The sequence below is a fragment of the Tachypleus tridentatus genome, chromosome 6, assembly GCF_004210375.1.
Source record: "Tachypleus tridentatus isolate NWPU-2018 chromosome 6, ASM421037v1, whole genome shotgun sequence".
NCBI lineage: Eukaryota > Metazoa > Arthropoda > Merostomata > Xiphosura > Limulidae > Tachypleus > Tachypleus tridentatus.
In genome coordinates, this window is record NC_134830.1 from 21,329,969 (window position 1) to 21,354,460 (window position 24,492).

The 24,492-nt window shown below is 31.3% G+C and overlaps 1 protein-coding gene across 1 annotated transcript in view; it reads right to left on the bottom strand.

The window, feature by feature from the left end:
• Positions 1–592: 592 nt before the first annotated feature.
• Positions 593–24,492, bottom strand: part of kst (spectrin beta chain, non-erythrocytic 5 kst) — a 215,225-nt gene continuing 191,325 nt past the window's right edge. The window contains exons 68-80 of the mRNA XM_076503684.1: positions 21,881–22,015; positions 21,441–21,623; positions 20,909–21,100; positions 18,758–18,913; positions 17,806–18,023; positions 15,896–16,184; positions 11,656–11,838; positions 10,119–10,241; positions 7,932–9,057; positions 7,561–7,710; positions 6,317–6,451; positions 4,107–4,162; positions 593–3,072 (exon numbers count right to left, since the gene is read on the bottom strand). Coding sequence (XP_076359799.1) covers positions 2,857–3,072; positions 4,107–4,162; positions 6,317–6,451; positions 7,561–7,710; positions 7,932–9,057; positions 10,119–10,241; positions 11,656–11,838; positions 15,896–16,184; positions 17,806–18,023; positions 18,758–18,913; positions 20,909–21,100; positions 21,441–21,623; positions 21,881–22,015 — 3,162 coding nt within the window. The 3' untranslated portion in view covers positions 593–2,856. The remainder of the gene's footprint in view (positions 3,073–4,106; positions 4,163–6,316; positions 6,452–7,560; positions 7,711–7,931; positions 9,058–10,118; positions 10,242–11,655; positions 11,839–15,895; positions 16,185–17,805; positions 18,024–18,757; positions 18,914–20,908; positions 21,101–21,440; positions 21,624–21,880; positions 22,016–24,492) is intronic.

Consider the following 24,492-nt stretch of genomic DNA (forward strand, 5'->3'; position numbering starts at 1 on the left):
TCAGAGGCCACAGTGTTTTCACTTGGCATGTGTATTGCTTTTAGATTTCCACTATTAACATCTTAAGTATACATGGTCCTGCAAAACTGAATTCCACTATCATGGGTCTTTGAAAGTCACAGACGTCCTTGTTCTTACTCATTTCTTGCAGATGAACAATAATGTGACTATACCTCAAAATTTATAAGGCTCAAGCAAACACCTGACACTTCATATGATCATTTAAATACATATGTAAATAAATATTCTACATATATATGTTAGGGTCCTATTAAAGTGATCAATTGCAATGTATACATATGTACATATTAGTAATAAACACTGCAACAAATTAGAACTGTTTAGAACTGTGTTTGTATTGTTGCATTTACAGTAAACACGATATTGCTGACTAAATATATACAGTTTTATTAGATGTTTACAAAATGCTAAAAAATTTTAATTCTCAACTGAAATACCAAATTTTTCTGTTCTACTATATGGTTCATAAAAAATATAACTGAGATGTAATCTCACTTGGAATTAGCCCTAATTTTGAACAGCTGTATTTAGAAATTGTAATGACACAAAGTGATTTTCAGAAAGCAAGTAAAAGTAATAAAATTCACTTTAATGTCTAAAATATGGGTAGGAGATTACAAATAAATTATATAGTAAAATAATTCTGATCCCATGTTAAGCTTTCCATTTCTTCCCTATCAAATTATTTTCATGTTAATGTGACTTTACATATTTAGTTCACACACATACAAAAAGGAATACAAAATGCAGACACAAGTTTAGGAATCTGATAGAGAAATACTTCAGTTTTAACTTCAGTATAAAGAATAAATATCCTGTTTCATATTTTCCACTGAAAACATTTCACGTGTCAATAAATATCTAAATCAGAATATAGTGTGATTTAACTGGAAAACATTTGATAAAAACTAATCCTTCAAAACTGAAAATAAGAAATTTAACTAAATATACACTATCTACTTTCAGATTTAGAGGGTCCATTTCACAACATTCAATTTTCAAAATGAGAAATTTAAAACTTTATGTTTTTCTAAAATAAATGTATCTACTTGTTAGTTAATATCATAAAATGTGTAATTACTTCTAAAAATAATGACAGCAATAACACTCATTTAATTTAATTAGCATTCCAATAACTGAACAAGTTCGATTTGTATAATTTTCTTCAACTGGTGTTTTACTCATTGCACCAATCTTCAAAAAATAATTCTTCAACAACACATTTTCCTTTTTCATACACCAGCACCTAAAGCAGTTCCTAAAGAACATTATGCTCTTGATCAGATCTGGGTTAATTATGATAGCTGAATTAAATTTAGAACCTTGTTTTTACTTGCACGTAGTACAGTAGATTTATTTACTGTACTACCGAAACTATAAGAGTTCTTCTATGTTGAGTTTTATCCATGATTCCAAGTTCTAGACTGGTAAGAAGAAAATTAAAAAATGTCGGGTTGATCTCTTCATTTACCAATGAGACTGAGTAGCTACAATGTCACAATGGACAAACAGTAACAGTATAACAGAAAGTCAAACATAATGAATATCTATCCAGAAGGTTTAATAAAGAAAAATAAAAAACACTTTATAATTAACAAGACTAAAGTAGCATTTATATCAACATTAATATCATTTGTTACTATTAATATATGTTTGTCATAAATGAAAAAAATAACAATGAAGTGCAGCATTTGAATGTAGATGTTTGTATATCATCATATTTTATTACCACTATCTGTTTTCCATTTCAGAAAATCTGAAGCACTAAAATGTTAGAAGATAATTATTTTGCTTCAATAAGCCAAACGGAAAGTAAAATTAGGACGGAAGTAAAATGGAATGTTAATGTAAAAAAAACCACCAAAAACAAATAAAACTAAAATTAAAATTACATGAAAAAACAGTTTCTAGTTAGACACACCTCTTTACTAAACAAGAATCACCCCAAATTTATAATCTCTTTACTTTATAGTAATTAAATGTTATTTTGTACATTTATGTGACACTTTTGTTTCAAACACAACAGAAGTTACAAAAATACTTGAAACATACAAGATGTTTTAAATACTTTTTATGTATATATACATATGTAATCTCATTATAGTTAGGATAAAAATATTTCAAACAGAAAATTAACAACCACACCCAAAGGTTTGATTTCTATGGGTATACTGTTCTGCTAAATAACAAAAGCTATTATTCCATGATAATTTTATTTCACAGAAGGTTTGTTTTTTAATGTTTTGCAGTAAAAAGAAAGCCTTCTTGTCTTATTCATTTCTCTCACTGTTCTTCAAAACTTTTCAATACAATGTTTCTAGTTATCCAATCTGGCATTTTTAGTACTGTATCATAAGTTCTTTTTCATTATATATATATATATGTATGGATATTAGGTGGGTTAATGCTCAAGTAACAAACTGGCTAGGTTATCCTAATAGTAATAATCTTAATATGTCAAGCTTAATTATAAGAAATTCTTCCTTGTAAAGTCTATAAAGTTATTTCATGCACCCATTAGCAATCATCACAAGTTCCACTAAGTAGGCTTACGAGAAAAATGTTCAACGTTTTTATTGTCCAAGGAAGTCGGCTAGAAGCTGAAACAAGCCAAGCTGCATTATTATTATTACTAATGTAATACAATAAATTCACCTTAGTGAAATAATATGAAGTTAATGTTTGTTTACACATGGCAATCTGAAGTAAAAAAATATTATATACAATTCTGACCAAAATTATAGTGTGAAACAAAAAGGGTTGCTGGGCCTAAAAAAAAGGCATATTAAAATCAAGCTATATACACAACAAGCACTGAAAGGGATAAAACTATAATTATTTTCGTTTGAAAAACCCTCTAAAAACACCTTTCCTGTCCTTGCCCTTATGAGCATGAGTTGCAAGTTCTCCTTCAGAAGAGCCATCTGAAGACATCTGCCTTGTTCTGGTGTCATATTGCTGGGGACGATAGCCTTCAGGAGGAATTGTACCTGGAGGTAAGGACATGTGACGAGAAACTTGGGCTGTTTGTGGACGATTTACTGGCAAGGCCTATTTGGAAAAAGCCAGTAAGTTATTTCTCTTGGATATAGTAATTAGAATTGACACAATAAAAGGTCACATGTTTGATAAAACAATGAGAAGAATTTCTTGAGGAGAGGTTGTTTGTGCAGTAACACAATGAGAATAGAAATTAGAAAAGAGAGATGGAAGTATAATGAAGTAAAAAAAAAATATTGTATGTGAGGATGTGTGTAAAGCAATGGAAGTAAGCAACAGAAAAGAGGAATATATTTAATAAAGCAATTAGGATAAGCACAATAATAAACTTCCAGTCTCTATATAGATAAATATGTTTAATATAAAACATTAGGAGTTGAAAATAGTTGATATACCTACAAACAAATTGAGGAAAGTAGGTAATAGGTGAGAAGTATTATAAAACAATAAAGGAAGTAAACACTAGGTGAGAAGTGCCCCTATAAAGAAAATGAAAGAAATAAAAACTAAGTGAGATTTGCTTTTCAAAAAAAAATAAATAAAAATAAAAACTGTTCAAGTTTTGCATCAAAAGAATATAAATATAAAACAAACAAAAACTACAGCACTTTTGCATATTGTTTAAAGGATCAAAACACTAAAACACATTACCTGCTTTCTCTCTTAAAATTACTTAATCCATCAGTAAAATATGTTCATATCTTCAGTAAGTCGTACGATTTCATCCAATATTGTACAGTTTATAATAGTGTTTAATGTGTTAACTGCTGTGATGCTTGGCATCATCTATGGCAAGTACTAATAAGAGTGTTAATGCAATATTACTGTTTTTGTAATTTAAACAACAGAAATAATAAATTTATAACATGTAGTCTTTACATGTTTTTACATATGATGCATGTGTTAAGTAATGAATTTAGCTTATTCGTTATGTATGATCTCCAAAAGCTCTTTTTTTTTAAAATAAAATTTAACTTTCATGATTCATCTCTTTTCAATACAAGGTAGATTTTTACAGTGTAATTTATTTGATTATTCCTATTCAATTGAATTTAGGAATTACTAAATCCACACTTTATGTTTACCTGCCAGTAAGAAACACCATCCACTTCACTAGTAAATCTATCATCTCTACGGTAACCTAAGAAGAACACACCAAAAGAGACAGAACATTAATAGCAATTTAAAAATAATTTACTTGTTTCAATTATTATGTCTGAAAAATTTTAACCAAAATAAACGTGACTGGTGAAATGAATGTTGATATACAATTTGTACATTTTCATTATCCAGGTATATCGAGTCCTTATAAGAATTATCATTTTCATTATTCACAAACATAACATTTTTGTTTCTGAGTGAGGTTTTCAAAGACATTTTCATTTTATTTCTAAATGTAACTGAGTAAAAAGTCAAATGTTAAAAAAGTCTATGTATTTAATAAATGAGTATTACTTGTCATAATTTGTTCTTTTCTTATTAGTTAACTGAAAGTGAATACAAATTTTGGTTTACAAAATAATGAGTTAACTTTAAAAGTACCATTAAGATCTTTGTATATATATATTGGTGTTAGTGATATAAAAGTTCAGTGTGCACAAATGTATTTTAACTGATATGGCTTTGTATTACCATTTTTTTGAAAGGTTCCCTACTCTAAAAGACCATATTTTTTGTGCATCAAAAACACAAACTAAAGGGTTCACAACTGACTATAGCATTTAAAGAAATCTGCTAAATTTACATTTTATAGGTAAGAGCACCTAATTATAGACACTTCAATACAGCAGTCACGGAGAAAAATTCTGACCAAAAAAAAAAAATCAAAAAAGGCTTGTTTCTAAAGTAGCATAACACATTTTGAAACAGATAAAGTACCTAACTGAAAAAAAAAGTATATGAGAGTTGTTTAACAAAAACAACTATATCTACAAGAAGTTCTGATGTTATGTAAGACTTCATATGTCATTAAAAGGAGACATCATACAGAAAAGTGCAATAACAACTAATGCTAGTTTTAAGTATGACTTGCAAGATATGCAGCCCACATTTTAATTCCAAAGTTTAGACAATGTACATGATACATATCTAGAATTATTTCACCTTTATTAGTTTTTGCATGAAACCTTAAATGGGCAGTGTGAAAACTAAAGACTATTAAAGAAGTTGGAAATTTTATTTCATAACTAAACCAAATCTCTTTAAACAACATTATCAAGTCTTTTCTTCTTCTTGTTAAGATTTATTCTGTTGTCACATTTGACTTCCAACTAGTCAAGCTCAGTTTTCTCACTTTGATAAACTTATTTGAAATGTCAACACATTGTACTTGTGACATCTTATGCAAGGAATATGCCTTATTTCAACATGCATTGTAAAAACTTCAAGGCTTATCTCAATTAGTCTCAGTTCAAAAATTTCATCTACATATATATATTAGGGGTGTGTATCTCACCGTAGTAATCAGTACAGTACATATCTAGATATTCATGCCATGATACAATACATATCTACTTACACAAGTTTTACCAATGGTCACAAAGTCTCACAGTCTTGTCTATATTACTCACATTATCTTATTTAAGTAATTTACACTTTACAATGATTTTTCAAATTCTAAAATTTTTCAGTTAAGTGGCAGCTGGCAAGAGAAGTAAAATAAAAAAGTTCATATCTGTCTGTTTTGTTACTGTTAATTTGTTATGTTGCATGTAATGTTTGATAAAAAAATGAACACAAGATGTAGTATTCAACAATTGTCTTCCTTTATGGAATCATTAATTTTTAGTAAAAATACTTTATTAGAAATGTTGACTTGTTCTGTAGAAAAGACTTATAATATTTACTTAAAGCTTGTCAAATGTTTTGTAAGTACATAGATCTTATTGTATTGTATCAGATGATGTATTGTTAGAATTATATCACAGCTTCAAGAAGCACACATACAACTGAATGTTTTTAGTGTATGCATATATACACACACATGCACAATACCGATTCTACAATACCGTGTAAACAGTCTTTGTCTCACTATCAAATTATCATGGATAATGCCACTTTTTAAACATGTTAATAACTACTATACTTTAATTTGTAATTCCAATTTTTCTGTTCTCAAGAACTTAATGCAAGTTGTACTCAGAATAAAACAAGTTCACATATATCTAATCCTTCCCTTTGAAGATTATTACAAAAAAGAACACAGTAGAGCTTAACAAGTACAATGTATTGATCCTAATTCCAAAAATATGTGTCATAAGATACTGTGATATTATGGCTAGAAATTAAAACTCACCTTGCCAGTCCAGGTCACTGTCAGAGCCCCCTCGGAAGTCATCATCAGATTCAGCTCTGGTGTGTTTTATTGTTGGTCGTGGTGGGGGGTTGTTGGGCAGGGGAGGAGGTATTGTGGAAGACAACACTGGAGTATCTAGAAGCAAGTGAAAACTAGTAAAATGACATTCTTAATGCACAAAGATGAAACTAGATGGTAAACCCAAACAATAAATATAACGAAGGTACAACAGAATCCTGTTCTATCCAATATAAAGAACAGAACATGTTTTGATATTTTTCTTTTGATTCTTTATTTAATGTTTGTTACTAATTTTGTTATAAAATACGTGTTATTATTTAACTTAATTTTACTTTCTCTAAAATTGCTTAATTATTTAATAATAATAATCTTCCCACTATCGTATTCAGTACTGTTGAATAATTTCTTCTAATATTTGTACAAAGTTTCAATCCACGTTCATGAAACCTCTGATTCCAATGACAAGGACTCTTCATGGCTGATATTTCATGATTTCAACATTATTGGAAAACATAAATAACAGAATACACAAGTAAGCAAAATACACACAGGACTGTTTGCAAATTTTGGGACTAAATGTTTCTTAGAAGGTAATACTTGAAAGTGTCAAAGATGAATATACATGTGTATTCTACACAATTAATTCTGAAGCTGTACTAATCTTCAACTTACAAACACCTGAATTTATTAGACAATAGTTTTTAACATTTTCACTGACTGGATATATTAACATATTTAAAAAAATATAAGTTTGACAATTAAATAATATTTTTCACTCTTTTTTCTGATTTTGATTTGAATTGTAAAGTGATTGCAAATTATGCAGTCTTGGAATTGATTCTTTTAATTCTTTAAATCCAAGATACTGCTAGCATTTGGCAGAAAATCATGATTTACCCATTGAATGATAACAGCATCTGATAACGTTTATGTATCTTTGGATGAAAACTAATCCAAACCATGCCATTACCCACCATTTATAAATAAAACGTAAATTGTATAAGGTCGGATGATAAGTATTATGAACATAATTATGACAGAACACTAAAAAAATTACGAATTAAAAGAGTTAATATTATGTGAAGGCTAAAACTTTTTTGAGCCCATGTAGTCTCATTAATTGACTTGGAAATAATTTCATTTTTGTAATCAAATATTAGTGTTTCAGTTTACTGTCTAAGCTACAACTACATATTATTTGTTACCACTACTTAACAAAATACCATTGGTACTGTAAGTATCTCGGTTTCCCAAAAGAGCTGGGTTAGATTCTCCCGATGATGATACTATTCCATTCTGACCTTGGTGATGTGAGTGTCCACTGACAGCAAATGTTGTGAAGGATGGTGACGACTGGTCTTGGATTTTGGAAACTGGAAATTATTCAAGTTAATTTTATGGAAACCCAAACAAATCTTCCATCTTCAAGTAAAATTGTAACAAACAAATGTGAGGAGTGATTAAAAGTTAAATAATTTTACACTTATAGCTGAATCTTTAATCTGCATGACATAATTCTGCTTGATATTGTCTCCAATACACCAAATAACCATTTACATCAAAATACTTGAAAAAAGAGAAAAAAAAAATGTACCATTGGAATATTCTGCATGCTCTTGGAATATCTGGATTCGACTTTTAACAGAGATTTTTTCATCAGGGCCATACAGCTGTGGAGGTTCTGAAACTGGCCTTGATGTTGTTGTTCGCGGTGGTACAGGAGGCTTAACTTTTTCTCTTTTCTGAACTGCATCACTGTACGGAGGGGGAACTGTCTGTTGTTTATTCTGAAGTTCAGGCTGACTCGTAGCATTACGAATCACACGTTGATGTTGTTCAGGAGTTGATTCTGGGCTAGATGGATATTGTTGGGTGTATGAACTGTTATCTGACTTTTGTGAAAGCAAAGGACTGCCATCTTCAAGGTTTTTTTTATCCACAGCTGAAGACAGGTTGGAACTTTTGTAAGTTTCATAGCTCATCAGCTGCATACTTGGTGGAAGAGATGCGTGAAACGACAATTTTTCTAGCCAATCATGCATTTCATTCTCCATATGTGCCATGAAAAGATATTCTGAACCATCAGACAGTTGGAGTCTGAATACATGTTTTTTCTTTGTATAATCAGTAGCCTTAGAACACTTAGCATGTGCTACTACTAGTGGTGGAGATGAGGCATTGTTCTCAATGAAGGCATCTTTACCTTTGAAAAAGCAGAGAAGTTGGCCACAGAGAACAGTATAGTAGGTCTTCCAAGAGCGTATAGTGGCTCTTTTTCCACCACTCTGTAACTCTTGTTTTCTTTCTAAAAACCCTTCCATTTCCACTGGAAGCAAGTCGTCTACCCTGCGTTGCTGACGGAAACTGGGCGTTCTTCTTCTGGTGTTGAAACTCGGTGTTCGCTTGGCTTTCTTCTGCCTCTCATCTAGTTTCACACTTTCTGATCGTTTCAAAGGAGAAAAAGCATCAGGTCTCTTTGGTGTTAGACATTCAACCCTCATGCTTTCCACTCGTTTTACTGGACTGGCCTTATCTCCGTCTAATGACCGTTGACTGGCTGGTCGGTAGAGTGTTCCAGACACACGTATTTCTGGCAATCGGGGTGATGAGCCAAATGGAGACAACTGATCTTGTGCTTCATTATCCGTGTCATACTCCTCATTCTGTCGCTTGAAAACAATTTCCTGGGTTCTTCGCCGTTCATCTTCCTTTCTTCGTTCCTGTATAAAAGAAATATTAAATGACCCTTTACCTGAAACGTGTTTTAATATTACTAAACATTATATTTCCTTAAATAGTTTTTAGCCAGAAGGAAAAAAAAGACATTACATTTTGACATAAAGCTAACTGAATGTTAGCAATCAAATAACCATAACAGTAAACTTCATTTTGTGTACGAGCTGGAGAAAGAAAACGTCAAGAGGTTAGCAACAGTAAAGTACAAAGCTTAAAATATAGTATTATTTTGAATACATCTCTGAATTCAAACTGCAATGGTCAAACTAAGGAGAATGTGGAAAAAAAATTTCATTTGTTTCATAATTTTTAAGCCTAATGGTTTCCAATATTTTGGCAGCTTTTAGCATTTAAGTCATAAGAAACTATAAAGTTATGGATGTTCTGACTTAATGAACATGTCTTAACAATTTGGAAACATTTGTAGAATAAGTCACATTGTTCTAATGTTGAGTACTAAGATGGATTAAGCATATGATTTAGAACAATTTTTTTTTAAAGAGTTCAACAGCAGATTAAATCTAAGCAACAATGCAACCATTAACATTGTTCACAGTGACAAAAAACTACTTATAGAATATTTTTGTAACAATTGTTTTATAATAAAATGTATTACTTAGAAAACTACTAGAATAACTGCATTAAATAACTACAGAGTATTTTCAGCTATGGGGATAGACGAGCCAGTAAAACAACAGCTGACTCAAAACAAAGCCCTTCAAATACATCCATGGATGTTTTTTTTTAAACACTAGCATCACAGTGAATAATCTCATTAAGTACATATGCTTATGAATGTATTTTAACGCTTTTAACCTTTATGTGAACTACTCATATGTATTGGTTTATTTCTTACATCTGTCTCCTAACCCCCCCCCAAAAAAAAAAAGATTACATTCTTTTCTATTACTTTTCTTTCCTTGTGTTTTTATCCTTGGGAGCTAATCCTTTAATTACACATGTATAAAAACATTCACAAAACAACTGGTAATTCTGTTTTCAAAGTGTAAAATAAGGTGATTCAACAGTTTTTCTGGATACTTACGTCAAGAATTCTTTTTTGTTCCTTTCGTTTCATAGCATCTACTCTTTCTTGTTCTTGCCTCTGGGCTTCTTCCTTCTTGTACACTTCTTCTTCCTGCTGCTGTTTATGGAATGCTTCTTCCAGCTGTTAAAGTTAATCTTATACAATAAAAATATCTCTGAACAGCTGCAGATAGACTATTTCGTTCAAAAGCAAAACTTACAATTTAGTTGTGTGTTTTTTTATAGCAACATAAAACGTGCAAGTCAGTGTAACTTACTTAACTGGGTATTATATTTATTATAAGTTCAACTGAATGTTTGAATAATATTTGCTGTAAATGTACTTGCATTTTTTCAGTTAACTGAAATGATACAGTATAATGTTAATGTGATGTATTGGGAGTACAAATGACACAATAAAAAGGGGGGACAGGGTATCATCTATACAAGAAGTAGGATACTACTAAATGTTCCATTATTAGAATTAAAATTAATTCCAATCAAGTACTTACTTCTGAAGCAATGAATGCATTTTGCTGTTAAGTTCATGTTTTCAATAACCATCTGATTAAGGATTCTTAATGCTCTTGATGCAATGTAGTTAATATATGTCAAATTACCCAGAATTCTTTACTTTCCCACTTTTAACATGATATATTACACATGCACAAGTCTGACATCCTCCCTTAATTCACATGTCTGTGTGATGAAAAAATAAAAAGTTACCTGGTAATAAGGAGGTAAATTGGAACATACTTCAGATGCAATAAATATAAAAACTATATCAGTTAGATTTACCTCTGAAATACTGAGGGCTAGAATATCCAAACTGAATAGAAACTGTGAGTTACAATTAGGTAAAAATATTGGTTATTATGTAGAAAGGTAAAAACCAAGACTGCACTGAAGGTACAATCAGGCAAAGTCAGAGTAGAATCCATAAGTTCTAGAATCAGGTATATTAAAAGCACTGAATTCAGTGGCAAATGAGTGGAGAGGACCATATTATATAAAGACCAGACATAAGGGCAAACATAAGAAAAAAAATTATTCTCTTTGCTCTCAGCACTCTTTAGTTCATACAAAAACACAGTCAGATAGAGTGTTGATGTCATTACCTATGGGGTTAATAATGGTGGCAACATAAACATGTAAAGGAAATACCCTGTATCACTCCTATAGTGCAAGTTCTCAGGATAACAATGCAATAAAACTTATGAGTGGTTATGCTCTTGGGGCTTTAGCCATATCCAAAAATAACAGCGAGTGATGAAATTTGTCAAATCAGTGTGCACTCAGGGTGAACCAAAGCCCCAACATGTTCCAAGAATGAGGTTTACCAACTTGAAGACAGTAAAATATGAACATTAAAATAAAAGGAAGACAAAAAAAGTATTCTTATCATTAACTATTTTTCATTGAAAAATACATTTCCAAAGTTAAAAGGAGAATCCTGATTATTTTCAAGAAATTTTCTATCTAAAAGCATTTTTTCTTGAGGCTTTAATCTAAATAATACAAAACAAACATGAAAAATAATAAAGATCATTACATACCAAAGTAACCCTTTTTAGGGTTGAAAACGATTCCTCTTGAGCCTCTATGGTTTTCTCAAAATCGTCATGTTTACGAATTAACTCTTCCACTCCAGCTATGGAGTCTCCAAACTGATTGTCACGTAGAACTGGTTCTCGGCTTTGCAGCCACAACTCAAGTTGCTCAGCATTAAGAATAAATTTCTGAGAAAGAGATACCAGTCACAACAATTTTCATGTTTTTATTAATTCCCGACAGCAGCTCAAATGCATTTAAAATGCGTGATAATCATTAAAATACATTAGACAGTCTAAAAATAATGGACTTTTGTAAAAGCTCAAATAATTTTATGTTAATTACTAATTATAACAATCTGAAAAATTGATTTCAGAGCTATGTCTAGACATTCTTTAGATAATAATGAAAAAAACCCAAAAAACTACAACATTCACTTTGTGAAGGAGTTCATAAATCCTTTCTCATAGCAGGAATATTTTAAACACATGAATCTTAGTAAAAACTTCTATACAGTATATAGTTTTGGCTTTCCAAAAGTCATATAATTTAATACACTCTATTATTTCCTACGTTGTGAAACTTCAAGAGCTTTATTCAAGGATGCTTTCACAAAAACTTTCCAAATACTTCATTTCATTTCAGAATTTCAGTTTGTTTTGTTGTTAATCAGAATGTTTATTTTATACATATAATCACTTTCAACTTGATTGACCTTAATACTTCAGTTTACTGACTGAAACAGGACTTTTCTGATTATAAATCTTGAAATACAAAGCAAACACTAACAAAAATTTATGGATGATGGTAACATGACATTAAGTTAAGCTAAGCAATATTCTTGTTTGAGATTAATTTATGTTTAATAAATATAGTTTATTTTAAATAAGAAAGGTGCTTTACTTATCTATGTTCTTTGGAAACAATACATATAGCAAAAATATTCAACAGATAAGGAAATGAATCAGTGGAATACTTTACCCTTGCCCACTGTACTCTCTAAACCTATCAAGGTTTACCTAATTTCATTTCACAGAAGACCATTTCCATAACGTTTAACCAAATATAATTCAATGCATAAGTATTTTAAGAAATGAAAAATAATGTGTAAAGAAGTTATACACAATTCCCTGATTTGTTCCTAATCATTTAACTTGTATTTTTCTGTCGCAGATACATTTAATCACTTTCCCATAAAACCATAAATAGTTTTCCTTCGCCAAAAACATATTTTTGACAAATAATTACCATATCTCGCATATATAGCTATTCTTGCTCATTGCTGCCCTCCATATGCAAAAATGTTTTCACATACCACAAGCCTTGAGCTTCCATTTACCCCATGACCAATGCGATTTAAAATCTTCTTGTGACAACTTTCTATCAATAGGAGTGAAACACAGCCTCCTGACACATGCAACTCCTTCTATGTGATTCTTCCAAACTAGTGTTTCGAATTTTGACAGAAAAGTGCAAAATGTGAGTAAAGGTAAGCACCTCTCAGAAATACATTTTCAGGATAATTAAATACTTTTGATATGTTACATTATCGATGCTCATAGCTATAACTTCACATTCAGTAGATGAAGGGACAGATGCAAAGGAAAGAAAGAAAGATCCAAAGAACACATCAAAAGGGGAGATCCTCACTCCTACACAAGACTGCACCACTTCTGTACCAGGGATACTCTTACATTTAGTATGGAAAGAGGTGTTGCAGACATGGATGGAAAATGTAAAGGAGCACATCTGTAAAGTAAAGAACAATGTTTGGATAGTAATCCAACCCATCTGATATTGAAAAAAAATCAATCCCTTTGAAGACAGTAATGTGGGAGAGGGTAAAAAGGGTGGGATCCAAAGTGTTGAGTGGCTAGGGTGCAACAGACCATACATAGCAAGTCAACTTCATCCAAAACCCAGCCACTGAGGACCAACATCTCAACATTGTGCATTTAGTGGCTATTGAAATTATAATCCTTAAGTCATCATACCTTTACAGTGAGGATTTGACTAGTTTAAGTATACTTGGATAGACACCAATCACCACAAAGTAAAATCCATAAAGAAAAAAAAAGGGGCAAGGCCCTGAAAAATAAAAGGTATATACACGAAAAGATACCTTACCTAGTGACTGTTACACTGAAGTTTGCAAAATGGCAAAAGATGGAAGACAAAAACTTGATGAGGAAGAAACCATTATCCAAAGCAGTTACTGAGAGATTAATGCATACAATGTAGTCCACATGCCCAGTCAAAGAATTTCTTCCAATGGAGATGAGGTGCCATGGAAAAAATACAGTGTCTAATCTGGGGAGAAGACACCTAGAACAAATTACAATAAGACAGAAACAAGGAAGAATAAACCAATCAAATTAAAAACTGAGCCCAACTGAGAAGAATGGAAGGAAAAAGGTCACAACCCAAAATAATTCACATGAAATGAAGAGGCAGGAACCGATTAGGAAGACATATGGGCAACATAACAATGAATAGCACATATATAAATAGTAGTCTATGTGAATCAAACCAAATGTGAGGTGGGAAATGGAAGAAAAGGAAATCAGCAAGAAGGAGGAATTATCCTCCCGAGCTGCTGAAATTTTGGGAAGAAAGGAATATTCCTATTAAAAAAGAACATAATACATGGTACATGAAACATTAATGGCAAATAAATCTGACTGGCTATGTCCACAGGTCAAAAGAAGAAGAAAATAAGTCTAAGAGATAGAGAAGAAAAAAACTGAATGCGTGGACAGAGGTTCAAGCAGAGGTAAGGTATGGCAGTAGAGAACCACATGGACATCACAATCAGGAAGGATATATGGCTGAGAAGGTCAAATAATCCAGAAGGAACAGAACAGCAGTGAGTTGTAATTCCTACTGTTGAAAGTTAAAAAAACAACTGAAATTCACTGTGATGGTAGGCTAAAATAAACTGATCTGAAATAACCACTCATCTGAGATTAAAAACTCTATGCATGAACTGGGAAGGGGGTAAGCACAAAATACTGAGAGGAAGCGATATAGTGCAACATGGAAGGAAGAAGATTCTAAGAAAGTGGGGATATTGATTGAACACATCTGAGAAATCATGCTCAAAAACATCATATTGATTCTAGCTAATTTTGCAGTGGGGGTATAAGAGAATATGGCAAAATTATGTGGAGGAAAAAGGCCATCAGTTTCTTTGCCATCCCAAACAGAAGGAAAATGGTAAACATCAAGAGAAGAAGGTTGACTCATATAATGATCAATCTGTCATTGAATGAGAGCTGATACATCTATAGTCATGTTCCATCCCCACCTGCAACCTGTGTAAGTGTGTTGGAAGAGGTAACTTGGACTTTGGAATTCATTGTTATTGATGAATAAATATATGAAAAATTACAAAAAGGAAAAGTTTTCCTTATGTTCACAATTGTTTGAAAAATAATAACAATTCCATTTCAGAATAAATTACTAAACAGTTCAATTAGCATTGAAAAAAATGCTTTAAGTTTAAAAAAAACATGACTGAAGAAATAGTTAAACCATGTTGATTGTATGATAAGTGGGAGCTAAGTCTCGTGGCATGTGAAAAAATTATTGCATATAGAGGGCAGCAATATATTTGTGAGTGAAGATAATGTACTGTATCACAATTACTTTATTTAACCCTAAATCAACATAAAGAGTTTGTATTCTCTTCGCATTGGTATTTACCCTTTTTAATGCTGAATTTAATCAATAGTTTTTCACTTTACAATACATGCAATAAGGTCGTAAAAGGAAGGAAAAAGATTCTACTAATAAAACCAGAAAAAGAGAAACAAAACCTTGAAAATTATTTGTTGTGTGATAATTTTTTTTTAACAAATATCATCCTATGATTTGAGATGTGCAAAAAAAGTATAAAAAATATCTATAAGTGGAATGTTTACAGGCAAGACTTCTTGTAGCTATGCAGAAATGTAAGTTTAAAATTTTCAAGTACCTGACAAAATGCTCACTTGTTTGGGTAGTGTAATCTAGACAATATCAATACCTTGTTAAAGATTTCATTTCTGGGAATAAATAACTTTTTAATAGCTGACTAGTAACTGATCATTTAGCTGAAACACATTTCTTAAAACTTCAAACAGTAGACTTGAACCATAGAAAAACTTTTAGAAATTATAATCATGTTTTAATTGAAAGTTAATTATTTAGTAAATTTTCTATAAAACGTTTTTTTCAGTTCTTAAGCATTTTAAAACAGCCTACCTGTGTATCAAGATTTTGCTCATACAGAACTTGTCTTTTTTCCCAAGTATCTAGCAGTTGATTCAAGTTAGTCTTCAGTTGCTCAATATGGTCCCTGACATCATCAGCCATGAAGTGTCCTGCAGTGATGATTGCCTCACCTTTCTCCTGGAAACGAAAGCAAGGTTCCATTCTTGCATCTATTTCAACTTTGTGTTCTTTATGCCGTGCAAGCAGAGCTTCGGCTCCGGGCACATCTTTAGCCAACTCATCTGCTGTGATCAGAGCCATCATCTCGTTTATCCATGACCTTTGATACAAGTGACGAAGTAAGTTCTTACAAACTGTCATAAGTTAGTGGAAGGTAAGTGCCATTCAGTATATTTCATTTACTGTTTTAACATGAAACTTCATCAAAGTTTCTTTCAAAACATAGTTTAAAAATTAATAATATAAAACAGTTCTTTACTTCTTCAACTTTTTTGTATAAATTTTCAGATCTTTTCAACATTTCACATGGCCACATTGAATATTCTGCTCACTGATACATATTATATTAAAATGATCAATTATGTATTGTTGACAGAGAGTAACAAAGAATGGAAATAAAAGCAGCACAAGTTTGTGAGAAAAGTCATGTATGCATGTAATATAACACAATTTTTAAAATCTCTGTCCCACGTCCAAACCTCCTTGATGAGATTCATGATTATAAGTGTACCTGAAATTTTGCTTTCCTTGGAAAAGTAATTTTTAAAATATAATAAGTTGAAATAGAACTTGGTTAACCTCAAAACAATGGCCACCATGCCATTAAGGGCAGGCCTTTTCAATCTTTTTCTTCTTTCTATTATTTGTAACCCAAATAAATCTTAAAATAACAGGCATCTCCATATTTTGGATTAAAAGCAGTGTCTTTAGTATCATTATCTAAACAATAACTTTATAAAGCAGGCAGTTATCTTGGTATATCTGTATGGTATACCCATAAATACCAAACAACTGAGAAGTATGACCAATATTCAAACATTTGCAATGTTTATTGGATCAGCTTCGAACCATACATTGTAAGAATAAACATTTTCACAGATTGAAAGTGCAATCTTATTACTCTGGAGAATTCTTGCTGTAAACACTGTAAACATAAGCTGATAAATTCCACATTGTGTTGTCAAAGCAGGGGTCAAATAAGCTTATTTCTGTGTATGTCCTTTGTTGCTCTTGAAAATGTCATATTACTGTGTCACACAAACAGTCTAATAACAGAAGCGGTAATTTGTTTTTCATTTCAAAAAATTAGAAAATTTCTACTTCAGTCATTGACCTTAAAATAAACACAGAAGATAAATGTGAACTGTTCTAACTCTGAATATAAGTACTTTGTGATCAATAATAAATAAAAGAGAGCAGAGATAATCCATTCCTGAAACCTTCTGTTAACAATGCTCCATGTCATAGCAATGTGCAACTCTCAAACAACTGTGTCCTGCATACACTAAACAAAGTGTGGGCCTTAAAACTGAGGAATTTATTATAGTAAATATAAAATCCAGCATTTGCATGGCCCATTTTTTTATATTAAGGGCACCTTGATACAAAAGGCACTTGGATGCGGTAGGAAGGGTGCCCTTAGTTTTGAATGTATGATATTTTCTTTATAATCATTCTGTATATAATTACAAAATTATTCCTTAAATAGGATAATAATAACATATTAACAATAAAACAGCAATGATGTTTTTTTTTTGTTTTATAATTAATGTATAAGCTTTATTTGTTGCTCATAAAAATCTTTCATGACTGTATTACTTAATCTGATTTAAGTTATGGAACTTCTATGAAGAGTTAGATTTTTTTTTATTTTTCAACTTTATTTGTATGCCACTATCATAAAAAAACTTATGTACTTTAAAATGGTTGTTGCCACTTACATTAACATCCTATATTCATCATAGTAGGCCTGTAATTTCTCAGCTTGTTGGAGTCTATCTTTCCTCTGGGCAGATTTTTCAAGGAGTTGGTTCCAAGCATCTGCTACTTCTTCATGTTTGGCACTGATGTGCTCCCTTGCATCAGGATATATACTGGCAAGACGCTGAGCTTCTTTCACTAAAGACTGAACTTGTTCTTTGACAGCTGCTAGGTCTCTCTGTGAAAGCAACATATTTATCGTTAATGACACAGGGTAACATAATACAGTTATTTAAATTTCTTAATTATTATAAATAAATTTTGTGTTATTCTAAGTAATTATTTTTCGACTGACTAAAATAACTTAACATATTTATAGACATTATGTAAACTATGCTATTTATTCTAGTCACCACTCTTAAGAAGAATATTCTTGAAAGTGAAAAAAATGGAATGTCTTTCAGCAAGTTTTAAAAGTTCTCTCAATTTGGACCTAAATACAATTTCATTTACATTTTAGATTGCCTACCAATCAGTATAGTTACTGTATTCATGAAAGCTCATCTGCTTGGTAATGTTGTATTCATTTCATTCATAATATTTCAACATAGTTTACATTCTACATGAAGAATGGTACAGAAAATATGTTTTAATATTGTGTAATAAGTACAATGGTATCTTTCTATGTTGGAAGCTGAGAGTTAAAAATGAAATGGTTTCATAAAATTCTAGTGTTTTTAATAACTTGATGACCACAAATGAAAGCAATAGGGTTTAATTGGGATTTTCTGAATGTGATTTACCAAACTCACTGACCTAGCAAATCAAACTAAAATGTTTAAGAATTTAAAAATATAGATGACCTGTGACATTTTCTCAGAAGGAAAGATAGATAAGATTTCTTTATTCAAGTTAAAAATAACAGAAAAGACAAAGCGTATGATACAAGAGATGTTACAGAGTACAACTCACCTGAAAACCTTCGTGGCGACGCAATAGTGCGAGAACACTTTCCAAATCATGACCAAATTCGTCAGTTGATAGTGTTGTATCCTTCTCACTGATCCAGCTGATTGTTTCATCAGCACTACGATCAAACGTGTGGACCTCCTTAGCTCCAACTAAGGCCTAAAAGAACAAAGAGAATGAGAAGTTACATCTGATCACAAGAAATGTCTTTGCTATAAACTTTAAATTCTAATTTCTAAATTAAGTAAAATTAGCACAAAAAATAACTGTTTACTGGTCTGTCTGATTAAAATTCATTGTATATAAAAATGTTTGAAACACATATTGAGTTCTTTTCTACGTGAAAAGTTAAAGAACAAACCTTGAATAGATTTCTCTGTGAACAAATGCAACAAAACATCGAGCAAACAGACATAATAATCATCACAAAGAGATTTGTAATCAAGCCAGACCAACAGATTCAGTTCTTTATGTAGCAATACTTATTTAAAGGCTGTCTAAAGTTAATGTGTACTCCAAAAATATGTGTTACCACACAAGTTCTAAAGCTACTCAAGTAGCACTCAATCACAGAATAAAGTCAACACATCCAAAAACATAACCCTTTCAATGTAACCATATAAATCCCTGAAGCTTGTTACAACAAACTATAAACAAAGTACCATTGTAATAACTGCTTTCCATAACCCTCATTTATTTTCTACTCCTCCAATGTTCACATTTAGTATGTCTGAAGCCTAACTGTTGGTTTTGCTTTTTTTTTTTAAATTCTTGTAAATCATAAAAAAAGCATGATTTCTGTTTCATGATATTAAACAAAATGTTAGAACTAGGGTTACATAATTATTCAACCATATTAATTTTGAAAATATAACTCTTAAATACATAAAATGTTTAAACTATGGTTACATAATATTCAACCATATTCATTTTGAAAACATAACTCTTAAAGAGACAAAATGTTAAAACTAGGGTTACATAATTATTCAATCATATTAATTTTGAAAATATAACTCTTAAATAAACAAGTTTCTTCATTTGTTTTTGAATTTTGTGCAAATTACTTGAGGGCTATCTGCACTAGCTGTCCCTAATTTTGCAGTGTAAGACTACAGGGAAGGCAGCTAGTCATCACCTCCCACCGCCAACTATTGGGCTACCCTTTTACTAACAAGTAGTGGGATTGACCGTCACATTATAATGCCTCCACGGCTAAAAGGGGCGAGCAAGTTTGGTGCAGCAGGGATTCAAACCTGCGACCCTCAGATTACAAGTTGAATGCCTTAACCCACCTGGCCATGCTGGGCCCTCAAATAAACAAAATGTTAAAACAAGGGTTACATAATTATTCAACTATATTAATTTTGAAAATATAACTCTTAAAACAACCAATGAATAATAAGCTACTCAAAATAATTGATCTTATCTCTTTCTGAAGAAGCATAACTACAGCTGGTCACAAAAATCAAACAATTTCATAAGGATACTTATTCTAATGAGAATTTATAAATCAAAATGTTGTTGGATACTGAGATGTCAAGAATTAATCTTAGTGAATATAACTACATGATTTCTTTAACAATTTCAACTATTAAGAAAGATTTGTACCATTATATAAATCAGAAAGTGAATCATTAAAGGATAAAATATCATTTCTTGAACCTTTGAGAATTGTATATAAAACTTAGCTCACCTAAGAGGTCTTGGATTTTCTTAGAAGAATGGTGAAACAGAATGTCAGAGTCATACAACTTATAAAATGTTCAGTAGACAAAACAGACTACTTTTTAATAATCGTATTGATAACATGGTAATTACTTTAATAAATGAGATAAAAATAATATGAAACTTAAACTTAAAAGCATGTCATTACACAAAATGTACACTTACCTTAATTTTAAGCTTTTTAGATGGTTTGATGTGATTTTGAAATTATAATTTTATTGGTTATTTTAATATGGAATTTTCCTGGGCACAAACATGATAAATGTTTAGTCAACAGAACTGACAAGTATAATCCATTTGACACATAATGACATCAGAGTTGCCTGCTGAAAAGTTTTAAGACTTCTATATAATATAGACATTTTATAAAATGATAGTCAGACAAAATCATATCACAGAAAAATTTGATTTTGAGGGATTTCATCATACCTCTTGTCTAGCCTCACTACATTCTTGTAACTCCTTCCATAACTGAGCAACCTGAAAACTTCGAGCTCCAATCTCTTCAGTTTGAGGATGATTTTGCTCAATCAAAACATCTGCCATTTTTTTCACTTTACCAACACGTTCCTCACTAGAGTGAAGACTGATTAGGAAACCTTCAAACTTCTGAATCAAAATCTGAAAACAACAACAAGGTGTTGGTTGTTACAATTACATGTGACATTTTGTTGCAGATTGTACACGTCTCTTCCTTACTTTCTTTAATGTTCTTAGATTTTCATAAATATCTACTTATCATTCACATATAGAAAAACTTTGTAGTATTAAGATTAACATCCTTACATGTTTATTCAAAAAAATATTTACTGCTGTAGTAAGTACTAAAACATACCAGATCTTTATTTAAAAATAATATATCCATCTATAACTGTCTTCAGTGAGACCTAACACAGGCTGTATTTTTGAAAAATTCTGCCCTAAATAACTGTATACCTTCAACAATGCATTTTTAACTTACTTCAATATGTTCGAGGTCTTTTCCAACATCTTCAGAGCTAGCAATAACCATCTGATCATGAATCCAAGCTTCCACTTCATCTGCTTCTCTCATGAACGTAAAGAATCTTCTACTGTCTTGAAGTTTTTGATCTCTCTCCTCTGCAAGCTTTTGTAGTTGTTCGTACTCTTCTTCAACTGACACCTGTAAGTAAAATTATTTATAAATACAACTAATCAGTTATTTGATGAAACCACAATTTTCTATTCACAATAAATAAAATGTTATTAAATACAACACATGATATTAAATAGTTATCAAGACAAAATCTGTCATTTCAAAATTATATAAATATTTGTACATATATTTTTTGACCAAGGAACATTTATCTACAGAAGTAATCATCATATTCCACAATGAAAATACGTTTTGCTAAATTCATACTTCACAACAATACCTACTTGCTTTTTTAAAATATTTTCATTATCAAAATGGCCTCTTTCCACAAGTCCCTGTCCTAGCTTTGCCAATTTTGCAATGTTGTTGTTAAAACTTTCAATATCTCGAACTAATCCATCTAGTTTCTTCATTAGAGTCTGCAAGATAAATTGTAAAACTTTAAGAATTTAGCTGGAATGCAAGATAATAAACCCTGAAGCTTTGCAAAAAGTATATCCAACACCCACAAATATTATTTGAAAAAGTTGGCACTACTGATTTAAATAATTCACCCTCAAAGTTTCTACACTGAAACAAATTAAAACTTCTAAAACAATTAATATAGTGAGGTTAAACATATAGCACATATGATATAAACTAACCATCCCCTATCCTATAAAATATAAGGTTAAAATGGTTAACAACTCTAATGACATTTAAAAATCAGTATGTTAATAGAGTGCTACAATAAGTCACAATCTACATTTCATATATCATATAAACTTAAGAGCCTGGAGATGTCTTAAATGGGTAGTAAAAGAAACTAGTAGAAAAATACATTTTGTATGAACGTGATGATATAAGCTTGTCAAAACATTTGTAATATTTGTAATAAAGTTGTTTTTTTTTTTGGTTTTGTGATCAAATCATATCAATATGTATATGGTTACCAACATATTTTAGAAGATAATAAAACCAATATTGTCTAGTATCTTTAATGTTTCAACATACAAATAATTATTAATTTTGTTTTAACTTTTTAAAAATGGTACAGAAAATTTACAATGCCAATGTCATTATCATGTTATCCAAAGCAATTTAATAGTCAAGCAATAATTATTCATATTTGAAGTAAAATAGAAACATGAAACTTATAATTTTAAGATTTTAAAGAATTTTCATGAAATCTGTGCATAAAATATTTTCTAAAACACTTATGATTATGCATGCTTCCTATTGGTCCCACCTGTTTCTTTAAATAGTTACATAAACTATATGATGTAGAATGTCTCAGAAAAGCAATGCTGTCATGTCATGATCTGACAAATGAGTGTCTATAAACACCTCAGCCAAACTCAGTATTAGCAAACCACGTGATTTCAATATGTCAAAAATTGCTGTGAAGTCAAAGTTAACAATCCATAAAGTACAAAAGTCAATAACTTGTATCAAATTTCTTTTTCAATAACCCACAAAAAGGTAAGTGAGAGAAACTGTGGATAATAAGAGACAGTAGATATAAGCTCTGATGTAATAAAAACTAGAAAGACCTCAAGAAGAACATATACCTCTCACCAAGTACCATGAATCATATTTAGCCCACAAGAAAATATGAAAATGTTTCCATAATCTGTCATTATCAATAGGCAAGGGCCATTTTCAGCAGAACAATGAGGAATAATTTTCTACATATGTCCACCAAGTTTCAAATCAAATTTGATCATTTTTGATTAAATTATATAGAGTGCAAAATATTGATCTTCCTGTTAAAAGATAAGGATTTTTTGGGTTTTTGAGGTCATGCTAGAATTTGACCCTTCAAAAACTAATCACTTTTAAGTTAGGCCAAACTCCAAATGCATACCAACTTTCATTCAGCCATTTTTGAGAAATTTTTTTGAAAAACACACACATATAGGGGTGAAAACATTACCTCTGTCACCTTTGTTCATAGGTTATACTGTTTTCTGGTCCTCTTCTTATCTTTCCCTACCTCTGTCAATGCTTCCTTTGTCTTCAATCTTGTTCCTTCATTGGTGTTGGTTCTCCATCTTCATATGTGAATTTTGTCCAGTCCCTTATGAAATATTCCAGACTATTCATGTGTAACTTTCCTTTTTTCTCATTATGTTTTTTTTTCTCCTCCTTCATCTACCAAAAAAAATTGACACACATTCTCTAGTTGGTCTCTGCCTTATGCTTCTTCTCCTTTCTGACCTTTTGTTTCCCCATCATTTAGGTTTTATTACATGGCTTATCACTTTCAGCCATTGCTGACTAAACAGCAGCACCATCTAATATTTAAGTTTTCTGTTACTGTCATGTCTTCTGTGGTCCAGTCCTGTCTCTGCTCTTTCATTCTCCACATCATGCAGTCCTTCATGATTTGGACTTCCATGTTGTTCTCCATGCCCTAACCATTCCTCCCTTTGAACCTTTAGCCTGTTATTCACTGTACTGTCCTTTGCTTAAACCTGTTTCTTATATTTATTTTATTTTGCCTGTGGCCATAGATTTGGTTTGAATTTTGTGCAAAGCTACTTGAGGGCTATCTGCACTAGCCTTCCCTAATTTAGCAGTATAAGACTAGAGGGAAGGCAGCTAGTTATCACCACCCACTGCCAATTCTTGGGCTACTCTTTTACTAACAAATAATGGGACTGACTGTCACATTATAATGCCCCCACAGCTGAGAGGGCGAGCATGTTTGGTGTGACAGGGATTTGAACCCATAACCCTCAGATTACAGGTCAAGTGCCTTAACCACCCGGTCATACCAGGCCGTGGCCATAGGAGAGCTGATATAAATGCAATATTCTTTCTATTACTCTAATATACTACTTTATCCTGACTATCCAGAAAATGCTTTTCTCCTTGCAACATCTGCAACTTGTTAAGAGGACAGCACATTCAT